The sequence below is a fragment of the Rhamphochromis longiceps genome, linkage group LG19 (genome assembly GCF_057381845.1).
Source record: "Rhamphochromis longiceps isolate RC_006_pf linkage group LG19, R_longiceps_female_GT1.1, whole genome shotgun sequence".
NCBI lineage: Eukaryota > Metazoa > Chordata > Actinopteri > Cichliformes > Cichlidae > Rhamphochromis > Rhamphochromis longiceps.
The window spans coordinates 7,381,985-7,403,287 of NC_140575.1; the positions used below are offsets into that span (position 1 = coordinate 7,381,985).

The 21,303-nt window shown below is 39.5% G+C and overlaps 1 protein-coding gene across 4 annotated transcripts in view; it reads right to left on the bottom strand.

Annotated features, from left to right (window-relative positions):
* esr2b (estrogen receptor 2b) overlaps window positions 1-21,303 on the bottom strand; it is a 73,903-nt gene that overhangs the window by 45,107 nt on the left and 7,493 nt on the right. For 3 of the 4 annotated variants that reach the window (XM_085392063.1, XM_085392064.1, XM_085392062.1), the window contains 3 exons: window positions 5,893-6,407; window positions 280-476; window positions 77-193 (listed from right to left, as the gene is read on the bottom strand). In XM_085392063.1, the coding sequence (XP_085248189.1) occupies window positions 77-193; window positions 280-476; window positions 5,893-6,323 (745 nt within the window). In that variant the 5' untranslated portion in view covers window positions 6,324-6,407. Of the gene's footprint in view, window positions 1-76; window positions 194-279; window positions 477-5,892; window positions 6,408-13,863; window positions 13,938-21,303 lie in introns of those variants that run through there. The other variant, XM_085392065.1, reaches the window with a different exon arrangement.

Below are 21,303 nucleotides of genomic sequence, written 5' to 3' on the forward strand. Positions count from 1 at the left end.
GAGTCAATTTTAGCTCTGCTGTAAGACAAGAAATCATGAAATATCCCAATTCTAATGAAGATGAGTAAAAACCCACCGCACTTCATCATGCCCACTTCATAGCATTTACGTAGCCGGCAGGCTTGGCAGCTTTTACGCCGGTTCTTGTCAATAGTGCACTGATTTGTGGCAGGGCAAATGTAATCATTGTGTCCTAATAAAAGAAGAAAACACAGTAATGGATTATTTCAGCTGATGAGAAGAAAAATTATGAGTAAATATAAAGTAAAAAGGTCATACCTTGGATGCTTCTCTTGAAAAAAGCCTTGCAGCCCTCGCAGGACCACACACCGTAGTGATAGCCGGAGGCGTAGTCGTGGCACACGGCGCAGAAGTGCATGTCGGCTTTCCCTAGCGCAGATGAGCACGATGAGGATTTCACTCCTTCCGCTCCTTCAGATTTCTTTCCCAGCAGCTTGTTACAGCTGATGATGGAGCTGCAGAGGGGAAGCGAAGAATCGTTGAAAGGGACAGCTTGACATTAGAAATTTTAGCCCGTCATTCACCTGTCATTAGCTGTCCAACAGGTACTGTGTTGCTGAAAATGTCTCCATAACAGCATTTAAGTCAACTGGAAAAATCGCATCACAGATAGTATTTATCGATGCAACACGATAAGTGCCATCATAACCATTAACTGCTCACATTAATCAACAAATATAGAGGAGAACTGAAGACACAAAAGAAACAGAAATTAATTTTATAATTAATAAAAAAATATTGCTATCATCTTTTAGCTTAATTGCTATTTTAAACACTGGTATCAGAATTTACTAGAATACGAACATACAATGAATTACTACACAACCAAGTGTAACATATTCCGCACATTTGTAACAGCCACCCTTCTGTGCAGACAGGAAGGGACGACGACCCACAGGAGCTTGTTTATCTGTTCTTATTTGGTGTCCATAGCAGGCGTCTAACTGGCTGTGGTTACAAGAGCAATGAACTTTAGTTACATATAGAACAATTATGATCTGTGAAATCTTTCTTTTTTATGGTGGCACTAGATTAGTCTCGTTTGGGTTCCCCCTTTCCGAGGGCTGTACAACAAAGGAGGTTAAAATAGTTCCCGAGTTATGTTAAGCTTAAATTCAGATTTGTCACCGTCACAGAGGTGGCTCGCTTTTAGCCGCGGTAACTTGGCCAAACACATGACCTGATCTGGAGAAGAGATTAGAGATCTGATTCAAAATCAGCTAGAAGTTGTGTGATGCAGAAAATGTGAAAAGTATTGCCACTTTTTTGGATATTTGTCACACTTGCATGTTTCACATTATTCAGTTATCTTTGTCTGTATTGGTTTTGTCTGTATTGGTCTGTAAAATGGTTTTTAAATGGCAATTTCATTTATTGAGGGAAGAAATCTAACCAAACCTCCCTAGTAAAAGTAATGAATGGAAAACAAAGTCCCATCTATCACTATAAAAAAGTTACAAAGCCATTTCTAGGACTTTGGGACTCCAGAGAACCACAATGAGACCCATTATCCACAAATGGAGAGAACTTGTAATGGTGGTCCAGATATGACTGGCCTACCAAAATTACCTAAAAAATGCACAGACGAGTCATCCAGTAGTTCACAAAGCAACTCAGAACTGCAGTCCTTATTTGTCTCACTTAAGGCTAGTTTTCACGATTCAGCATCAAAAAAGAGGCTGGGCAAAAATGGCATCCATGAGTTCTAACGTCCTAGGACCTGGCGTCCACATATGTGGACATCACATTTTGGGTTATTTAGACCAAAATACTCAATTTTGCTCTGCAAGGGCTTGATATCCACTTATGAGGACATTATACTGCTACTGTTCTATCGAATGTTTAAACGAATATCCTCATTTGTGGCTCTCATTTTTCTTAGAAACAAAAATCAGGTAAAAAAAAAAAAAAATCTAGTATTCTTTGTTTTTATATTCATCGGGTCCCAATCAGCCCAAATATCAAAGAGAAATGAAAAATGCATGCCGTGGAAGAGTTCGGGTCTTAGAAGGTTAAGGCGAAACCCACATTGGACACTCCCCCGCCCTTATATTTGCCCAAATGTCATCTGGTGAGTGATGAGACAAAAGCTGAACTTTTTGGAATATTTGGAAGGTAAATTTGGCGTAAAATGAACACGAAAAATATACTGACAGTCAAACATGTTGGTCGTACTCTGATGGTTTGGGGCAGCTTTCTTGATTGGACCAGTTGCTGTAAGGGAGGGAACCATGAATTCTGCTCTACCATCATTGTGTCCTAAAGTTGAAGCACATTTGTAGCAGGACAACTGACAGGGATTAGAAAGACGAACCATATTTCTCTGATATTGGCTTCTCTTCTTTGAATGCAAAATTGACTTTAAAATACTTCTGCTCACATACAAGGGCTTGAATAATCAGGTGCACTCCTGTCTTTAAGACTTCATACTAACATATCAACCCAATAGCACACTTTGCTCTCAGACTGCAGGCTTACTTGTGGTTCCTGAACATTTAAGAGTAGAATGGTAGGCAAAGCCTTCAGCTTTCAGGCCCCTGTTTCTGTGAAACAAGTTCCCAGTTTGGAGTCTTCACTTTTAAGATGAGCCTTAAAACGTTTCGATAAAGCTTATAGATAGGAGTAGATTAGATGACCCTCAACCCTCCCTTAGTTAAACTGCAATAGGTCTAGGCTGCTGGAGGGATGTACTGTTTCTTCTTTACTTACCAGTTGTTGATTCTGTGTCTTTATCTATGACTTTGCATTGAATCATTAGCTGTTATTAATATCTACTCACTTCCATAGCTTGTCTTTTGTTCTGTTCCTTGCCTAACCACCAACTGGTCGCAGCAGATGGCTGCCCATCCCTGAGGGTGGTTCTGCCGGAGGTTTGTTCTTGTTAAAATGGAATTTATCTTTTTTTGGTCATAGGCGATTATTTGGAGTGGCCTAGTCAAAGTCTGGACTTAAATCCGATTGAGGCAGAATGTTAAACAGGCCAAGCTCAAAATTATGTGTGGCTGAATTAAAACAATTCTGCAAATAAGCAATGTGAAAGACTCACTGCCAGTTATTGCAAATGCTTAATTGCAGTTCTTCCCGCCAAGGGTGGCACAACCAGTTGAGAGGTTATGGGGGCAATTGCTTTTTTACATGGAGTTTTACATGAAATGTTTACTTTGCTTATCTTTGGCTAATATTAAAATTTGTTTCATGATCTGTGTGGCAAATAATACTATTTTTAGTGTCTAAAAATAGTATTAAATAGTATTAAAAATAGTAGCTCGTCAATAGCTTCAATGCTAACATGTTAAATGTAATGGACACTATTGCTCCCATTAAGGTGAAGGTTATCTCTGGAAGGAAAAAGTCTCCATGGAGAAACTCCACACTAGTGAAAAATGAAAAAAGAGAGTGTAGGAAAGCTGAGCGCAGATGGAGAAAAACAAACCTCCAGGTTCATTATGACATCTATAAAGAGAAACTTCACAATCATAATTTACAACTGAGGAGTGCAAGAAGGTCCTACTTCTCTGACATCATCACTAAAAACAGCCATAATGCTCGGGTCTTATTTTCTACAGTTGACAGGCTAACAAACCCTCCTGTGTCAGTGGCAGCTGAACTTCATTCGACCATGGCCTGCAATGACTTTGCCAAATTCTTCACAGAAAAAATCCAAAAGATTAGACAAGCAATTGGTACATCAACAGCAGATCCAGACTATGTACTGTGTCCACCGAAAAACTGTTTAAACACCATAAAACAGTTTCACCCTATTAACAGCAAAGACCTGGAGGACATCTTAGGTCAACTGAACTCCTCCTCCTGCTGTTAAGATGTCCTGCCAACACGTTTTTTCAAAAAGGTCTCAAAGACTTTGGAGTCAGACCTGTTACAGATCGTCAACTTTTCTTTAATATCAGGCGTGTTTCCAGAACCACTAAAAACTGCTGTAATAAAACCTTTACTGAAAAAGGACAATCTTGACAAGACACAAATGAACAACTACAGGCCGATCTCAAATCTCCCATTTTTAAGTAAGATCATTGAAAAAGCAGTTTCTCAACAGCTCAATTACTTCTTAAAACAGAATAACTGCTACGATGCCTTCCAGTCAGGTTTTAGACAGAACCACAGCACTGAAACCGCTCTGACCAAAGTGTTCAATGACATATGTCTGAATACAGACAGTGGAAAAATGTCAGTCTTAGTTTTACTGGATCTCAGTGCAGCATTTGATACAGTTGACCACAACATATTACTCAAACGACTGGAGAACTGGGCAGGTCTTTCAGGAACTGTACTAAACTGGTTCAAAACATACTTAGAAAACAGGAAATACTTTGTATCAATAGGTAACTTCACATCTGAGCAGACAAGTATCACATGTGGAGTTCCCCAAGGTTCCATCTTGGGACCCTTTCTGTTTAACATTTACATGCTCCCACTGGCACAGATTATAAAGAACAACAAAATAAACTATCACAGCTATGCAGATGACACACAAATATATATCACAATGTCACCAGGAGACCAAGGCCCTGTACAGGCTCTTGGTAAATGCATCGAGGAAATTAATGACTGGCTGTGCCACAATTTTCTCCAGCTAAACAAAAAGAAAACTGAGGTAATAGTCTTTGGCCCCAAAGAAAAACGATTACAGGTCACCAGAGAACTTCAATCTATACATCTAAAAACCACAAACCAGGCGAGAAATTTGGGTGTAGTGATGGATGCAGATCTAAACTTAGAAAAACACATTAAGACAATAACAAAATCAGCTTACTATCACCTCAAGAATATTTCAAGGATAAAAGATCTAATGTCTCAACAGGACCTGGAAAAACTAGTCCATGCATTCATCTTTAGTAGGCTTGACTACTGTAACAGCATCTTTACAGGTCTACCTAAAAAAAAGCAGTCAGACAACTACAGCTCATTCAGAACTCTGCTGCTCGAGTCCTCACTAAGACCAAAAAAGTGGACTACATCAGTCCAGCTCTGCCTGTCCGTCAGAGGATAGACTTTAAAGTTCTGATGCTGGTCTATAAAGCTCTGAATGGTCTGACCCAATATGAACCTTCCAGATCCCTCAGGTCATCTGGATCCGGTCTTTTATCAGTTCCCAGAGTCAGAACCAGACACGGAGAAGCTGCATTCAGCTTTTATGCCCCTTATATCTGGAACAAACTCCCAGAAAGCCTCAGATCAGCTGAAACACTCAGTTTATTTAAATCCAAATTGAAGACTCAGCTGTTCTCAGCTGCATTTGAATAAAGCACCAAATCCACACTTTTAAGCTTAAATTTCAAAACTTACATTTAACTACTGATTTTATCTACTGTTCTGATTTTATCTGTTTTGATTTTATATACTAGTTTGTTTGTTTGTTTGTTTGTTAATTAGTTAGTTTGTTTGTTTGCTTGTTTTAATCAATTTTAAATCATGCTTTTTATTTGTTTTTGTTTCTAATGTCTCTGTAAAGCACTTTGAATCACCTTGTTGTTGAATTGTGCTATACAAATAAACTTGCCTTGCCTTGCCTTGCCTAAAATCTGTGCAAAGTATGGCAAGTTACCAATAAGATGCTTTTTTCTAAAGCAAAGATCTGGCTCTTGTCCAAAAGCACGCAATAGTAGCTTTCATTAATAGTTGCTGCTGCTAGCCGATATAATGCCAAGTCTTTTGCCAAAAACATGTCTGCCAGAGCTTCTAGAGCTCTGTTGTCTGTCTCTATGTGACCCCCTACACCCCAGCCCCCACCCTCAACCCTCACAAGGATAAGTAAAAGAGAATGAAAACTAGGTCTTTGAATGTTACTACCACTTAAGCTAAATTTAACTGACACAAGAATAGCTTTCATCAGTGCTTTCTCAGTAATCTTACCTGCTGGGGCTGATACTGTGAACTTTGGGATCCAACCAGGGTGCATGTGGGCTGGGTTCATTATAAACTAGAGGCTGAGTGCAGTGCAGAGTAAGTGAAGGTACATTGTGGTGAGTGTGAGAAGGCCAAAAGGCTGAGGGGCTGAGGGGAGGACACAGAGATGATGGACTGTCAGTGATGGGTGACCTGGTGTAGCTCAGCATGGAGGGGCTGTAGAAGGTAAAAGGTCCGTGCCCGTGGTTATAGTCATGGTTACTGTCTGTGTATGGAGAGGGAATGCAGATGGTGTGGCTGTCCATGCCCACAGGAGGGCTGTACATAGCAGGCAGAAGTCCTGGGGAGCTCACCCTCTCTGTGGCTTTACTGGAGTCCACCTCCTCAAGCTGAAGGAGGGGTAACGGGTTAGCATCCAGGGCAGGGGAGGAGGTCATGTCAGGGGAATATACTGTATTTGCTGTGAATGAATGATTTGATGCAGGTGGATATTCTATAGCATCTTCTCGAATGGCCGGGTCCTGTAGCAGAGAGGGAAGAAACACTATATTAAAATAATTAACTGCTGCAAATTCTGAGCAAATACCAATATTTACAATATCGACCATAGCAGATTTTCTTTTTATACCAAGGAATTTATTTTTTCAAATTATGTAGCTCAGAGCTTTTCAGTTCACCATCTTAGAACAAGTCCATATGTTCAGAATGCACTAACTCAGTCCCAGTTCCAAGACATCAAAATTATAGTTTTGCAGTCCAAAACTGACAAGACATAATCATCTAATTTGGCAAAAGGCAGACAACAGTTAACACGGTGAAAAAGGATGAGAAATAGGGAATGTTTTTAAAATTGAACCTAACTGGAGCGTGACCAAGACAGTAACTAGTCGTCTATTTTGTCAACTGCTTCAAGGATCTGTCACCAGGGTGGCTTGCCCACTTACCTAACATGCATGTGCCAGTTTGCAACACAAAGCCTCATTACTGTGAAGCATACAAGCAATGCACTAGAATTATTCCTTAAGAATACTTAATTTGTATAGCACTAAATCACAGTTGCCTCAAAGTGCTTTATATTGTACGGAAAGTACTCTACAATAATACAGAGAAATTCCAACAATCAGACCAGCCCCTGTGAGCAAGCACTTTGGTGACAGTGGGAAGGAAAAACTCAGTTTTAACAAGAAAACACCTCCAACACAACCTGGTTCTGGGAGGGGCAGCCATCTGCTGTGACTGTTTGGGGGTGAGGGGAGGAAAACAGGACAAAAACATGCTGTGAAAAAGAGCCAGGGAGGATAAGGGAGGATTGAGGGTCACCAGATCCAGCCCTAATTATAAGCTTTGCAAAAAGGAAAGTCTTAAAGCCTAATCTTAAAGAGAGGGTGTCTGTCTCCTGAATCCAAGCTGGGAGCTTGCTCTACAGAAGAGTGGCTTGATAGCTGAAGGATCTGCCTCCCATACTACTTTGAAATATCCTAAGAAACACGAGTAAGCCAACAATCTGAGACCTAAGTGCTGTATTGGGGTCATCGTCACTCTAAGACAGGGTGTTATCTGGCGTCGTGGAACGATAAAGCTGGGTATCCTCTACATAGCAGTGAAAATACATGCTATGCCTTGTAATTATACTGCCCAGGGTAAGGCTATATAGGAAGGATGTAATGTAAACAGAACTTGTCCTAACACAGAACCCTATTTAACTCTACAATTAACCAATTAACATATCCACTAAAGGGGTCAACATTCTTGACAACGCTCTTTTACGAAGAGCCATTTTTAGCCATTAGTCCTTTGGACATAAGGCTGAAACTTCTTGTTCTCTTGCTGCTGTTTGTGCCTGTCTCTACTAAAGACAAGTAGCTCAATCAGCTCAGTCACTCTCCAACTTTTCTTTCTCTTCTCAGGGGGTGTCGCTCTTTGTTATGTGGGCGTGTCGCTCCTTGTGGCATCCTCAGCACATGTTCCAGACATCTTAGGTGCTGTTTTTCAATGTGTTTTAGTGTTTCTTAAAAAATATTAGCTCATTTTAAATGTGATGCCAGAAACACATTTAGTGGTACTTAAAAAAATGTTTAAGAAACATTTAGCAGCTAATTAGCTTAACTGTGCAATCTGTGTGCAAGAAACAGGGCGCTTCTCTGAGCCTGGTTCTGCTGGAGGTTTCTTCCTGGTAAAAGGGAGTTTTTCCTTGCTCATATGGGGTCATATGATTGTTGGCATTGTTTGTTGGGGTTTTTTTGTATTATTGCAGGGTCTTTACCTTACAATATAACGTAAGGCAACTGTTACAGTGATTTGGCGTGATAAATAGTATTGAATAGAATTGCACTGAATTGAACTGACTTGAATGAAATTTAAAGTCAATATTGGATGCCTGTAAACTTTGGACCCTCAGTTGCAGTCTTGGTTGCGCCATTAAAAATCACTCCATGGTCTCAGGAACGCTTCCAGAAGTCACTGTCCAAGAACACCGTGAACTATGCTAGCAATAAATGCAGGTTAAAGCGCTATCATGCAAATTATAAGCCAAATGGGATCGAGAAATTAAACAGTAGCAAACTGTTCTGTGGTCAGACAAATTGTAATTTCTTTATGGAAAATATGGATACTCTGCCTCAATAATTCTGATGTGTTGTTGCCATCAAAATCTAAATCAGCCAATTGTTCTCTTAAAACGTCACATTTTCTCAGTTTAAATATTTAATGTTCTATTGTAAAATCATTGCATTCTGTTTTTATTTAGATTTCACACAGCACGCTGACAGATGATGCCACAGCTTCATTTACCATTTCAAATAATTTCAGTAACACCCTGTAGCTTTTAGATAAAATAGCATCCCTGGATGAATATACAGGACAAAAATTGGTTTTCAAAGAAATCAATTTCTAATGTAGTCAGCAAAATGTCTTTACATAGTCACACTGAAAACAATGAATAAAAGTAATAAATAGTGTAAGGATGTTAAAAATGTGCAGCTCACCAAAATAAAATGTTTGTGTCTGCACTTCCCTAAAACTCTACAACTGATATTGAATATGCATAGCTAACAAGAACCATGAACAAAACTAAGAAGACAACATTACTATTTCTATAATGAATGCACTGCATCTGAAACCTTAAAGCAGATGGGCTACAGCAGCAGAAGACCACGCTGGTTACCAAACCCATCATCTAAGAACAGGAAACTGAGGCTGCAATGCACACAGATCACCAAAATTGGAAGAAGATTGGAAAAAGGTTGCCTGGTCTAATTCATTCAGATGACAGGGTCCAAATTTGGCGTAAACTATGCATCAAAGGTTGACACTGAGTTCACTGTACTCAGACATCTCAGTCAAAGCATCTCAACATGAGGGCACTTTTATAATGTGGCAGAAGATGTAGTGGGAGATTCATGGACATCATGGATTTTTAACTGATAAATCTGCAGCAACTCAATGATTCAGTGATGTCAATCTGGACAAGAATCTCAGCAGAAAGGTTCCAACACCTCAGTGAAGCTAAGAGAGGATCCAGGCCCTTTGGTCTGCTGAGTGCGTTGCTCTCTGGTAATATTAGTCTGCAAACCTGGAGCAGACACTGGGTGCCTGCTGTGTTTGAAAGATAAAAACTAGACACATGTTTCATGACTAAGTGAAAAAAATTAGTCTGCTAAAGTTTTACTTTTAACCAAGTAAAGTGCTCACTGGGACTCTAACGCTCTTACATGAGAAACACGAGATTCTGTTTTTTCTCGTTAGCGTGCAAAGAAAACAGTGGTTATCAAAAAAAGATGTTGTGGTGTAATTGGTTTAGATTGCACTACTCTGCCAAAATCACACAATACACAATAAGAAGGCCAAACGGTTACAGTATAATAACTCATACAACTATAATAACTCAAAGCAAAACACCCTGCACTAGTAGTTCAACTGCTATAGCAGTTGAACTACTAGTGCAGGGTGTTTTGCTTTGTTAGCTAACACCAACAACTGACATGTGTTAAATATTCCCACAGACTTTGTTACATGCTGCTTTTACTGAACATGTGTCTCTCTCTCTCTCACACACACGCGCGTGAACACACACAGTTTGTGGAGCCCAGTGAAATGATGTAACAGCTTACTTACTGTGCCGAAGGTGAAGAGACGAACCCAGTATTTATTAGCAGTGTGATTAAACTGTGAACATTTGTTCCAGAGACAGAATATAAAAGCACAAAATGATCTGCCTGTTTGACCTCACTTGGCTTGCAAAACTGTGCCAGCAAACTATGCCAGCAAAGCCATCCACTGGTTAATCAGTCAACAGCTCAGCAGCTGGTACCTCTGCACAGTCAATCGCACACACCACGAATGACAAGTAGAAACATACAGCTGGCAGGTAAGGGGAGTGAGTACATCTAAGTACATTTGGAAACACTTTTTCAAGCCCTACGTGCATCATGAAGTCCTAGGTGAGCAAAGAATCTGAAGGTACAGTAGTGCCGTGGCTATGGAGATAGAGAAAAAGCAAAATATGGCAAAATTTAAGAAAAAGCTAAATATAATACAATGAATAACGCTTTGTGTTTCAGATCTCTGTGTTCTCTTATGTTTCTGTTTTTAATTTGTTTTAAACGCTGCTCTATTTTCCACTTCGTGGCCACAATCCATGGCCTGGATAGTAAACATAAAGCTACATTTCACTCGCTTCACAGTGTCAGCTGAGACCAAAAGTCATAATAACATGCAAATGTATCTTGGACAAAAGGATAAATTATAAAACACAAGAAAAACGTCGGCAGTTCAACGCTGTTACTGTGTACTAGTCAGTCAATGAACAGTCAATGTGTGTATAACGCAGGTCAGGTCAAAGTGGTCTTGAGCAAAAACAATGCACCCTGTATACGAACGTCACCTCTCACCTAATTCCCAGCCTGGGTCCTTCGAGGCCATCACATTCACTTCCATTCACAAAAAGTAAATACGTCCAAGAAATACAGCCTTTGATTTTAACTAGTGGGTTTCACTGAACCCAAGTGGACACCATGAGTTGAAACCTATAGCTCTTAAGTCAGGTCAGATGTCCATACATACAGACATCTGCCTTGCTGCAGGTAGATGGTTAAGATAAACAGAGACAGTAATTATGTATTTTCCATAATATGTTAGCATTATTTATCATTTAGCTTTTACCATCCAATTTTAGAAGTGCATGCAGGGCACTGTAAGTAATGTGTATGATGCTGAACATGATAATCACCTGATCTGACGAGAAGAAGCAAATATCTGCTCATCGCTGACATCAGATCCGAAGACAGCTTACACAGTAACTGAAGCTGCTGTTTTAAGCTTGGTATTTTGGTTCAAATACATTTCATAAATTTTTACTAGCGGTTTAAATCAGGAAATCTCTCTTAGCTGTACTGCCAAGGCAACCCGTTCTCACTCCCAAAGCGTAACATTTTACGCTAGGTGACAAATCGTCACCATATTACGTTTTCGGCTACCCACCACGTTTCTAAATGACGACCTCGGAAAAAGAGGAAATATGAGAACCGTCTGGACTGAACCTACACATGTTCGCTCTTTTTCTTCAAATCGCTTAGAAACACGCTATTTAACATCATTAAAGTCCTGGTTAAGGTCAGGAATAAGGTTATGGTCAGGGCTAGGGATAAGGTTAGGTTTAGGGCTGGAATACAGGTCTGGAACGTCTACTACCGCGGGAGCGTCATTGCACTGGATTCCAGCCATAACCCGCCGCGTACCATAAGAACGCCGAAGGTCTCCTTTCGCGTTCCTCAGGAACGCCGCGGGACGTGACAAAACGTCCACATGTTACGCCTCGGGAGTGAGAACGCTCTGGCCAAGGAGCAGAGATATGAAGCTATCCCATATGGAAAAGATATATATAAATCTTATAAAGTTTGTTTCTGTCTTGTGTGAAACTTGTATGAAAAGCATACAAGAGTAAAAACAGATATAAGATCCCTTGAAAAATTATATAAATGACTTGTATGTTTTGGATACTTACTAAAACAATATATGAAAGTAATGAGAAAGTGGCCACTTTCATGAGTAAATCATATAAGCCTTATATGATTCACTATATGAAGTAGGCCACATCTTAAGCAAGTCTTTTATAAGTTTTTACTATTTCTTTTCCATATGGGATAGAACAGACGATAATGTGTGTTCTCTGACATCAGAATCACAATCAGGAATTTAATTATCCTTAAGGAAATTATGTAGGGATATGTTGCTAGCAGAGATGGGCAGTAACGCGTTACTGTAATCCGATTACTTTTTTCAAGTAATGAGTAAAGTAAGGGATTACTATTGCAAAAAAGTAATTCGATTACTGTTACTTTCCCGTAAGCACGCTGCGTTACTGCGTTACTAAACCGTGATTTTGTGAGTGTCTCATGACAGTGACGTATGAGCTGCCAACGTCCGTGGCAGCAACAGATGTGTGCAGACCAATAATGGATAATATGGAGTGTGGGAGAGAGTACAACCATGCAGCGTTTAAAGCGTGGAAGTACTGAACTGACATTACTTTGAGTTTGATTCTGTAAAAAGTGACAAAAACATTAGTGTGCGCTGTACACTCACACACTGTGTGGGAAGAAAACTTCTTTCTACAGCAAAAAATTGAACTTCAAACCTGAGCAAGCACCTAGCACGCCGGCACGGGAATGTGAAATTCACAGAGAAACCCACAGATCCCCCAACTGACATGACTGCTGCGGCACTGGGCAAACCTCCACCGGCCCCACTCCTGCTAAACAGGTGACAACAGATTTAAGAGGAACAGGACCTAGTGCAGCTGAATCTTTGATTTTATTTATCCTTTGCTGTGTTTTCATTGCATCTATTTGAAAGAGTGAGTGTAAACACAAAAATTATTACATTTTATATGCTGGAATATGCAGAAAATAGGTTTAAATGTTAAACAAATTTCTTCAAGTCAAAGACTGTTGCATATAATTAAATTTTTTGCTTGATGCAATGTGCATCAAGTTTAAAGATTAAAACTAATAAAACAAGCTTTAAATTTATTCAGTTTTATATGATGGATTATGCATAAAAAAATAGAATTGGGCTGAAAGGTCTGTTGCTTTATGTATTCAGGTTCTTTTTAAAAAATAAGTAACTAATTACTTTTGAAAATAAGTAATCACTAAAGTACTTACTTTCTTGGAAAAGTAATCAGTAATTAGTAACTAATACCTTTTTCAAGTAAATTGACCAACACTGGTTGTCAGGAGTGGAATGTACATGACATGTACATCTGGCAACTTTTTGCTAACACGGTGCCAAAATGTATTAGTCCTACGTGCTTTTGTGGGCTCGCTACTGAGTTCTTCTGCCCACTAGTGACCCAGAAATGACTTGAGTGTTGCTGTTGGGACTGCAGCTGGGTCATCTGCCTTCTGTCAACTGCAACTCCTCCTATGACTTAACTGCCTTGGAGGACAAACTCAGCATTGTAGGACATGTTTGCTGTTATAAAGTGATTTTGTGTTTTAGCACAAATATCCGCACATATTTTCACCAACACCAAGCAGCTTGATAGCACGTGCAGTACTTAAAGAACGTTTGGTGCTACTTGCAAGGAATTTTGAGAATTCTTTTGTTAGATTTGTAGTGCAGTTTACTCATATGCATAATTAAAGCGTTATTGCATCCATGAAATACGACTTGCAAGAGCTAAGCACGACCAGATCAAAGTTTATGGAACAAGCAGCAGGAATGGAAAAGAAAATTAAACTGCTACAGAGACCAAACAGAAGATTCACAATTATAGTAAAGCTAACTGCCAACACTCTGCCTGACATTTCACATCTGAATATTTTCTCAGACTTGCCAAATTTAAACACACTGCTGTGCTCTAATTGATTGCAACTTTTCAGTATTTCTCAAAAAAAAAAAAAAAAGCCAAATGTTCTAACTAAATGACTTCACACTTAATTTAAAAGACATAAAAAAAGAGTATAAACAACTCACTTAATTCCTAGAGCTGTGTGGCTCAACACTCAGGCTTTTACTATGAATAAAGCTCTTCTGTCAGAATGTTGTGCTCAAGTTTGAGCTTTGGACACACTGGTGCTCATGGCAGCTTTCCATGGTAAACCACCAGTCAGGCAACAAGGGGTCAAAGGACCCAGTGTTTAATTCCACTGCTTCCTTTCATTTACATATAATTAAGAACCGGGCTATTGAACAATCAGGACGGCTTTGCCTTTATTTTGCTCAAATTTTCATAAAAGCTAAAATTGTTAAAATGTTTTAGTCTTTTAAGAAGATGCTGGTCTTTTTCTACTTTTCACTCTTACTACTAAAACAGAAAAAAAGAGAAAACATTAAGTATCATAATTTTTTATCAGTCAAGTAATGAAGGCATTTTTTTAACATCTAGACCCTGTAGGACCAAACTTTAAGGGAAAAACACAGACTAAAAAATATCTTTTTTAGTTAAGTGGTTACTCATAATATCAGTTGTTTTGGGTAGTAAAAACAGAAAATAAAAAGCATGATGTAGAAGTCTATATTCACCTAAATGGGCATCTTTTATTTAATACATGCGCATACGGCCGCTTGGTTAGAAACAACCTTTGACAAAACCAAAGTTTCCTTAATGCAAAATGAAAGAGGCAGAGGACAGTGACACCATGCATTGTCCGGTGGACTTAAAAGTTTGGGAGTGTGTCGCTGCTTCAAGCTTATTGTCACTGCATAACCAGCCAGTAAATCAGTTACATACCGTCTAAACTTTAAAGAGAAAAAATTCCCGAGTTAAAATAAACTTTTATAAATAAATACCCAGCTAAATGTTGCATATGGCACAGTTCATTCTAAAGCTCAATACTGGACTTCATTTTTGAAAAGGTGCAGCATGTAACCTAAACTCATCTACCAGCCTCCAAATGTGGCCAAAGTCGGTTTATCCCCACCAACAAAAACATCTTTGTCGCAGAATCAAAAACCCCAAACACTTCTGACAATCTGTGAAAAGTAGGGGGTGCATTGCTGTTATACTTTAAACAAAAAAATCATGAGACCTGACCACAAATGGATTAAACTATGTCCTTCTTTAGGCAGTATATTAAAAACTTGTTTATTCCTCTTGTATAAAGAAGCTCCCCCTGTCAGAAAAAGGCTCCCAGCCAGTAACACATACCGGAACACAAAGGCTCCCGGCAAAACTATTAGGCAGCCTCTATCCCTCCATTCTCTCAATCCCACAAAGCCGACAAGGAGCTGCTGGAGGACAAGAGGCCCGCCGAATTAAAGAGGTTGACAGATTACATGCATGCAGGAGTAGCAGGAGGAAGTTTCTGCTTCTGGTTTGCAGAGAAGTCGAAACAGAGAGGCTACGGCAGAACGGACAGACTGATTACAGTGTCGGGATGTGGAGTCATTTTAGCTGTCACCTGTCACTGCTGCCACTCCATCTACCTGCCAGATGGGTTTGGCCCATTTACTGTAGCAGAGTTCTCCAGAGAAATATGCCACGTCCTGTGAAAGGCATTCCATTTTTCTTCTGAACCTTTTAAGCATCAAATTTAAGTGTAAAAGTAGCAAAAAATACCTCAGGGATGGTGTTAAATCAGTTAACACCAAGTGCTAAAATTTGATACGTAAGTATGTGATCATTTCAGAGACGTGCTTCATAGCTTAACTCGTGATTCTAAAGTGCCTGTAGTTAAACCTGTGACAAACTGAGGACCTGTCCAGGGTGTACCCTGGGATAGACTCCAGCCTCACCACGACCCGGAATGGGATAAGTGGAGGGAAATGGGAAATTGATGAACGGATTAGTACTGCGAGTACTAAGCTACAAAGCTGGGACAACTGGCCCATCTATGCTTACTGTGTCACAAGTCAGTAGTACATGACTAGACCTATAGGCTACATTTTTCTACTTAGACACAACGACGAGAGAGGATTTCACACCTGCTGTCCCAGCAAGGTTTATTTGCCAAAAACAGAAACAAGCAGGGGTAAAGAAAGTTGAGGATGATAGGAGCTGTTGCTGAACTCTCTGTAATTCTTTTGTTGTTGTTATTTTCATTAATTATTAGCCTCAAATAAATGTGAAGCTCAAGAGCAGGAAAAAAATTAAAAGTGGTGCAAAAAGTGGTGTTAAGTCTTTATAGCTAATTGCACCTTTATGGTTTTTCCTACTGTTATAAATTAATTATAAAAATTCTTATATCAAATAATTATTCACGATAACCTTGTCAGTGAGTTTACCACTTCCTGGAACTGCTAGCTATATTCACTGACCAATTATGTGACTTATTTCTGACTGTACCTTCAGTCAGACCATAAACAAACTCATTAGGAAATGACTTGGTCATTAGGTGGTTGCCAACATCTGGTGGCCTTAAGACGCAGGTTAAAGTATTCCTGCAGTGGCCTAATTTTTCCAACCAGGAAGCTACATCCATCGTTTTTGTCTATGAATCAGACAGTCAAAATAAATAACTGATCCTCTAATATTTATATTTTGTTGTTGCTTCCAGTGACACCTGTTCTCTCTAAATATAAGCCCAGAACATCAAGCATCATTTGGGCTCAAGGGAGAATTGCTACGCAACTAAAAAATTGTCCTGATCACAAGAAGAGAAGCTGGTGAAGCTGCTGGTTCCTGACCATCTAGAGGTGATCTTGACCTATTACTTGCCTAATAGGTTACCACCATAGAGTTTTTTGCCTAACAGAGAACAGTATCAAAATGCAGTACTGGGAAAGAGTATATAGATTTTAAGATAACGTACAGTATTGTGCCTTCAGCCAGCCCTCAAGGCTTGCACACTTTTTAGTCAAAATAGGAAATTTATTGAAATGTGACATACATGGAAATACAGTATATACGGCAAAAACAGACTTTGTGCAATTCTAACAAGCTTGAAAGTTAACATGTGGTATGATCACCTTTATTCTTCAACACAGCCTGAACCTTGGAGGAGCTTTCTTGACATTTCTTTAAGAAGTCTTCAGGAATAGTTCTCCAGGCTTCTTTAAGAACATTCCAAAGCTCTTCTTTGGATTTTTATTGCTGTCTGTTTTCTTTCAAGATGATCATAAACTGCTTTGATAACATTGAGGTCTGAGCTCTGAGGAGGCCTAGTCCCTGGCTGAGAGTGTTCAGTTGTGTGTTTTTCTATCCTGGTTTACTTATATTGTATTGGGAGTGTTCGAAATCATTGTCAAGCAGAAAAATGGAGTAGTTGACAATGAGATACTTTCCAAATGGTATTGTATGTCGAATCTGTGCTTTTGACTGTACTTTGTTGCATTCGCAGGTTCATATTTCCATCAGTCCGTAAATTCCATCAGGATCTCCAACACAACTAAAATCCAGCACCAAACCATGACACAGCCTACATCATGTTTTATAGATGACTACACTCAGTGACCTCTCTTGACCTCCACGGCGAGACAATCTGAGCAAAAACTTCAAAGTTCTGTTGCAAACGTTTGTTAGTCCAGTTCCCTTCCTTAAGAATGGCCTTCCATTGAGACAAGTTTTGATGAGACTTTGTAGAACAGTAGAAGGATCAACTGAAGGACCTGATGTATACTAGTGGTGCAACGGATCACGAATGATCCGTAATCCGAACCGATCCCACTCCACGGTTCGGCACGCACATGATCCAAAGATTCGAAAAAGGAATCTGGTGGGTCTGTCAAGCGATAGTTATGGCCAGCGCTAGCGGTCCAAGTGGAGGAGTAGAGGAGTTTGCAGTATTTAAGCAGCCCTTTGCTGCCCAGTCCGCCCGGGCTAAAGCTATTACAAAAGCTACTGGGGTGTTTAGCTGCAGACGGGAGGCCGTATTCCGTTGTGCAAAACAAGGGGTTTAATCTATGATGAACGTGCTTGAGACACGCTATGATATCCCGCAAGATCGTTCCAAGCATGTATGAGCAGGAAAAGTTTAAAGTTATGGCTGAACTGTCCCAGTCATCTTCTGTTGCCCAACTACAAACGGGTGGACCTCCAGGGAAACGGAAAGCTACGGAGTGGTAGATACAAAGCCCTGTACTGCCCTATATTTTACCTTAATTTGTTTTTATATAATTGCGTGGAATGAGTCTTGAGTTGAGTATACCATAAGCAATTATAGTTGAGTTTTTTAAAAGGCAAAAATACTTAAATAAGTTAATAAGTAAATGTTAAAATTTTGTCACCACGAGATTTTTGAGCCGTTGCACCACTAACGTACCATAACGTAACGTACCATAAGCAATTATTAAACTCAGGCTTTCTTCCATAGTTTGCCTTTTGTCCTGTCTCTCTGCCCCTAATTCCATTGCAATAAGCCTAGGCTGCTGGGTTTCCCATGACGCAATGAACCATTCTTCTTCATGCTCCTCTTTTCACTCTCTATGTGTTTATACTCCCGTCTGCATTTAATCATTAGCTATTATTAATCTCTGGCTCTCTTCCGCAGCGTGTCTATTGTCCTGTTTCCTCCTCCCCAAACAGTCGTGGCTGCTCCTCCACGAGCCTGATTTTGCAAGAGGTTGAGGTGACTGTTGTAATTTTGTGCTGTATAAAAAAAATAAATTGAAAATTGAATTGAAGTGAAGTGAACCTTGTGGCAACTAGGGATGGGTATCGTTTAGGTTTTATCCGATACCGGTGCCAAATCGGTACTTTTGAAACGGTGCCGGTGCTCAAACCGGTGCTTAAAGAATGGAGAACACAAAATTGGTCCAAAAACCTCTCATATTCAGCTGGTTTTTTGTAAAAAGATAACAATGTTAGCCTTTTCTGCAGCTATGGGGCATATATGGTATCACTCTTGGCTGGAAGCAGTGCTTAAACAATGGAAAAAATACAAACTTTGTCCAAAAACCTCTCATGTTTAGCTGTTTCCCTCTTTTTCTTTGGTCATTTTAGCCTTTTTGGCCAGGGTGAAGGGAGTATCTGCCATCAAACAAGAAGACAGCTGCATGTAGCTATGATGATGTTTGCTAGTTCACCTTACATGCATTAATGTAATAACGTGGTTAGCCTACTCAACGTAAATTACACACGAACAACATAAAGCTACTCACGCAGAGAAGAACGGCTGCTGCTGCCATCAAATACGGCGCATTTCTCGGCTTTAAAAAAAAAACAACGCTATGCGTCGTCAGGTGTTTCATCGGATTTGAGTTGTTACCTCCTTTGCACAGTATCACCTTAAAGCACTTGTTGCAGGCTGCTGAGTTTGCATATTTTGCTGTGAAGTACAGCCAGACTTTGACCGCTTCGCCTTGGGCATTTTTAATCTGTAGCTCTGCTCTAAAGGAACGTACGTACCTGGACCCGCCTACTATCCTCGGAAACGTAAAATGATTGGCTAGAAGTGTATCACAGCTCAGGAAAAAAAAGCACCAAAATAAAGCACTGAAATGTGCGCTGCTTTTCGGTCTGGTTACTACCGTTTATGATGGCACCGGACACCGGTACCCATCCCTAGTGGCAACAGTTGTGACTGCTATATAAATAAAATTGAATTGAGTTGAATTAAAGAGAATCCTTTTTTTCTTAAGGACATGATCTTCAGACACTATTCGTCTGCAGTAGATACAGTGCCTTGAAAAAGTATTCACAACCCTTAAACTTTTCCACATTTTGTCCTGTTACAACTACAAACTTAAATGTTATTTTAAATTTATACGACAGACCAACACAAAGTAGTGCATACTGTAATTGTAAAGTGGAAGTGATGTCATACATGATGCTCAAAATTCGTTATAAATAAAAGTCTGAAAAGTGTGAAGTGCGTTTGTATTCAGTCCTCCTGAGTCAAAACCATACCAAACCACCTGTCACTGCAGTTACCATGGGCATGTCTCTACCACCTTTGCACATTCAGACTTCAATTTTTGCCCATTCTTCTATGAACAATAGCTTCAGTTCAGTCAGATTGGATGGAGGGCATTTATGAACACCAATTTAAAAGGCTTGCCACAGATTCTTTTGCATTTTAACAGGGACATGTGAGTATACTGTGATTAAGGGGAACCCCCATCACAGTCTCAAGTCTTTTGCAGCCTCTAACATGACTTCTTACAGGATTGACCTGTATTTAGCACCATCCATCTTCCCATCAACTCTGACCAGCTATCCTGTTCCTGTTGAAAAAAGGCACCACTGCATCATGACGCTACCACCACCATGCTTCACAGTCGGGATGATGTATTCAAGCTGCCATTCTTCCATAAAAGCCAGATTTGTGGAGTACATAAGTAATAGTTGACTAGGTTCTCCTAGTTGAGCTCAAAATCACCTCGTTTGTGGAAAGATTCCATTTGATGCCAGTCAAACTCTGTTTATCTATCTAAAAATAGAAATGAGAATAAATTATACGGTTTTATTGCTGGCTGGTAGCAAAAGACTGCAAAAGATACAGTTTTGAATTGGCTCCTTGCTAAGCCATCTGTTATGTGTACACACAATGCTGGTTCATCCCTTGAGACAGGTGCCTTTCATGATTATTCCTCTAAAAATAGTCAGCTACAAGGATTGGCCTGTAAATGAGTGGAAAAGCAGCCAATGCCCAAAGAAAAACTTGAAAGACCTTCAGAAAGCCTGGAGAACTACAGCTCAAAACCACTTTTTTTGTTTTAAATCTCAAGTCTGGTTCCTTGGGAGCAAAAAATAGAGAAATTACATGTGGGTCAAGACTTTTGCACAGCACTTTACACTTTGACATACATTTTAAACTGATTTACAGAGGCCACGATGACAGACAGAAGTTATTTTCCATGAGCAAGAACTGAGTCTGGTAACCTATCAAAGGTATTCACTGCAGTATCATTTTACAACTTTAGTTTCTGACGAGTCTTCACAAAATTGAGAAATAAAGGTCACTAGAGGCAAAATTTGGTTAAGAAAGTAACTAAGTAGATGAATAAGATCTAGTGAGAGCAGAGTTGGCAATCTGCATAATTTGGCTAATTTGAACATGTAAAATAATTTACAAATGTGCATTTCCTAACCTGAGCAAACAGTGATCATTTAATGCAAAAATGTTTAATATCAACCTAACAAATATAATCTTTTTCACTTTAAAAATGTAGTACGTGTGAACGAAACCCCTGATATGCATGGATCATGTCACATGTGCACACAGGGTATCGGTAATTGTAAGCTGAATTCAAAAGCTACCAGAAAAGATCTAAGAGACCGGTGCATTCATGCATTACCCTAAATGACACTGACTTGTTTTTTTTAAATAAAGTGGTTAGCTCATGGCCTCTTGATTAAAAAGCAAAGAGAAAATCAACAAACTATCTATAGTATTCAGTTTGTGTTAACATATGATTATGGTTACATGATTTTAAACAAGTTTATCTGCTAATAGTGGACAAGTTATCCTGTTAACATGTACAAGTGTATCTGCTAAGCAAACAAGCAGGCGGTACACAGAAAAAATAGGGCTA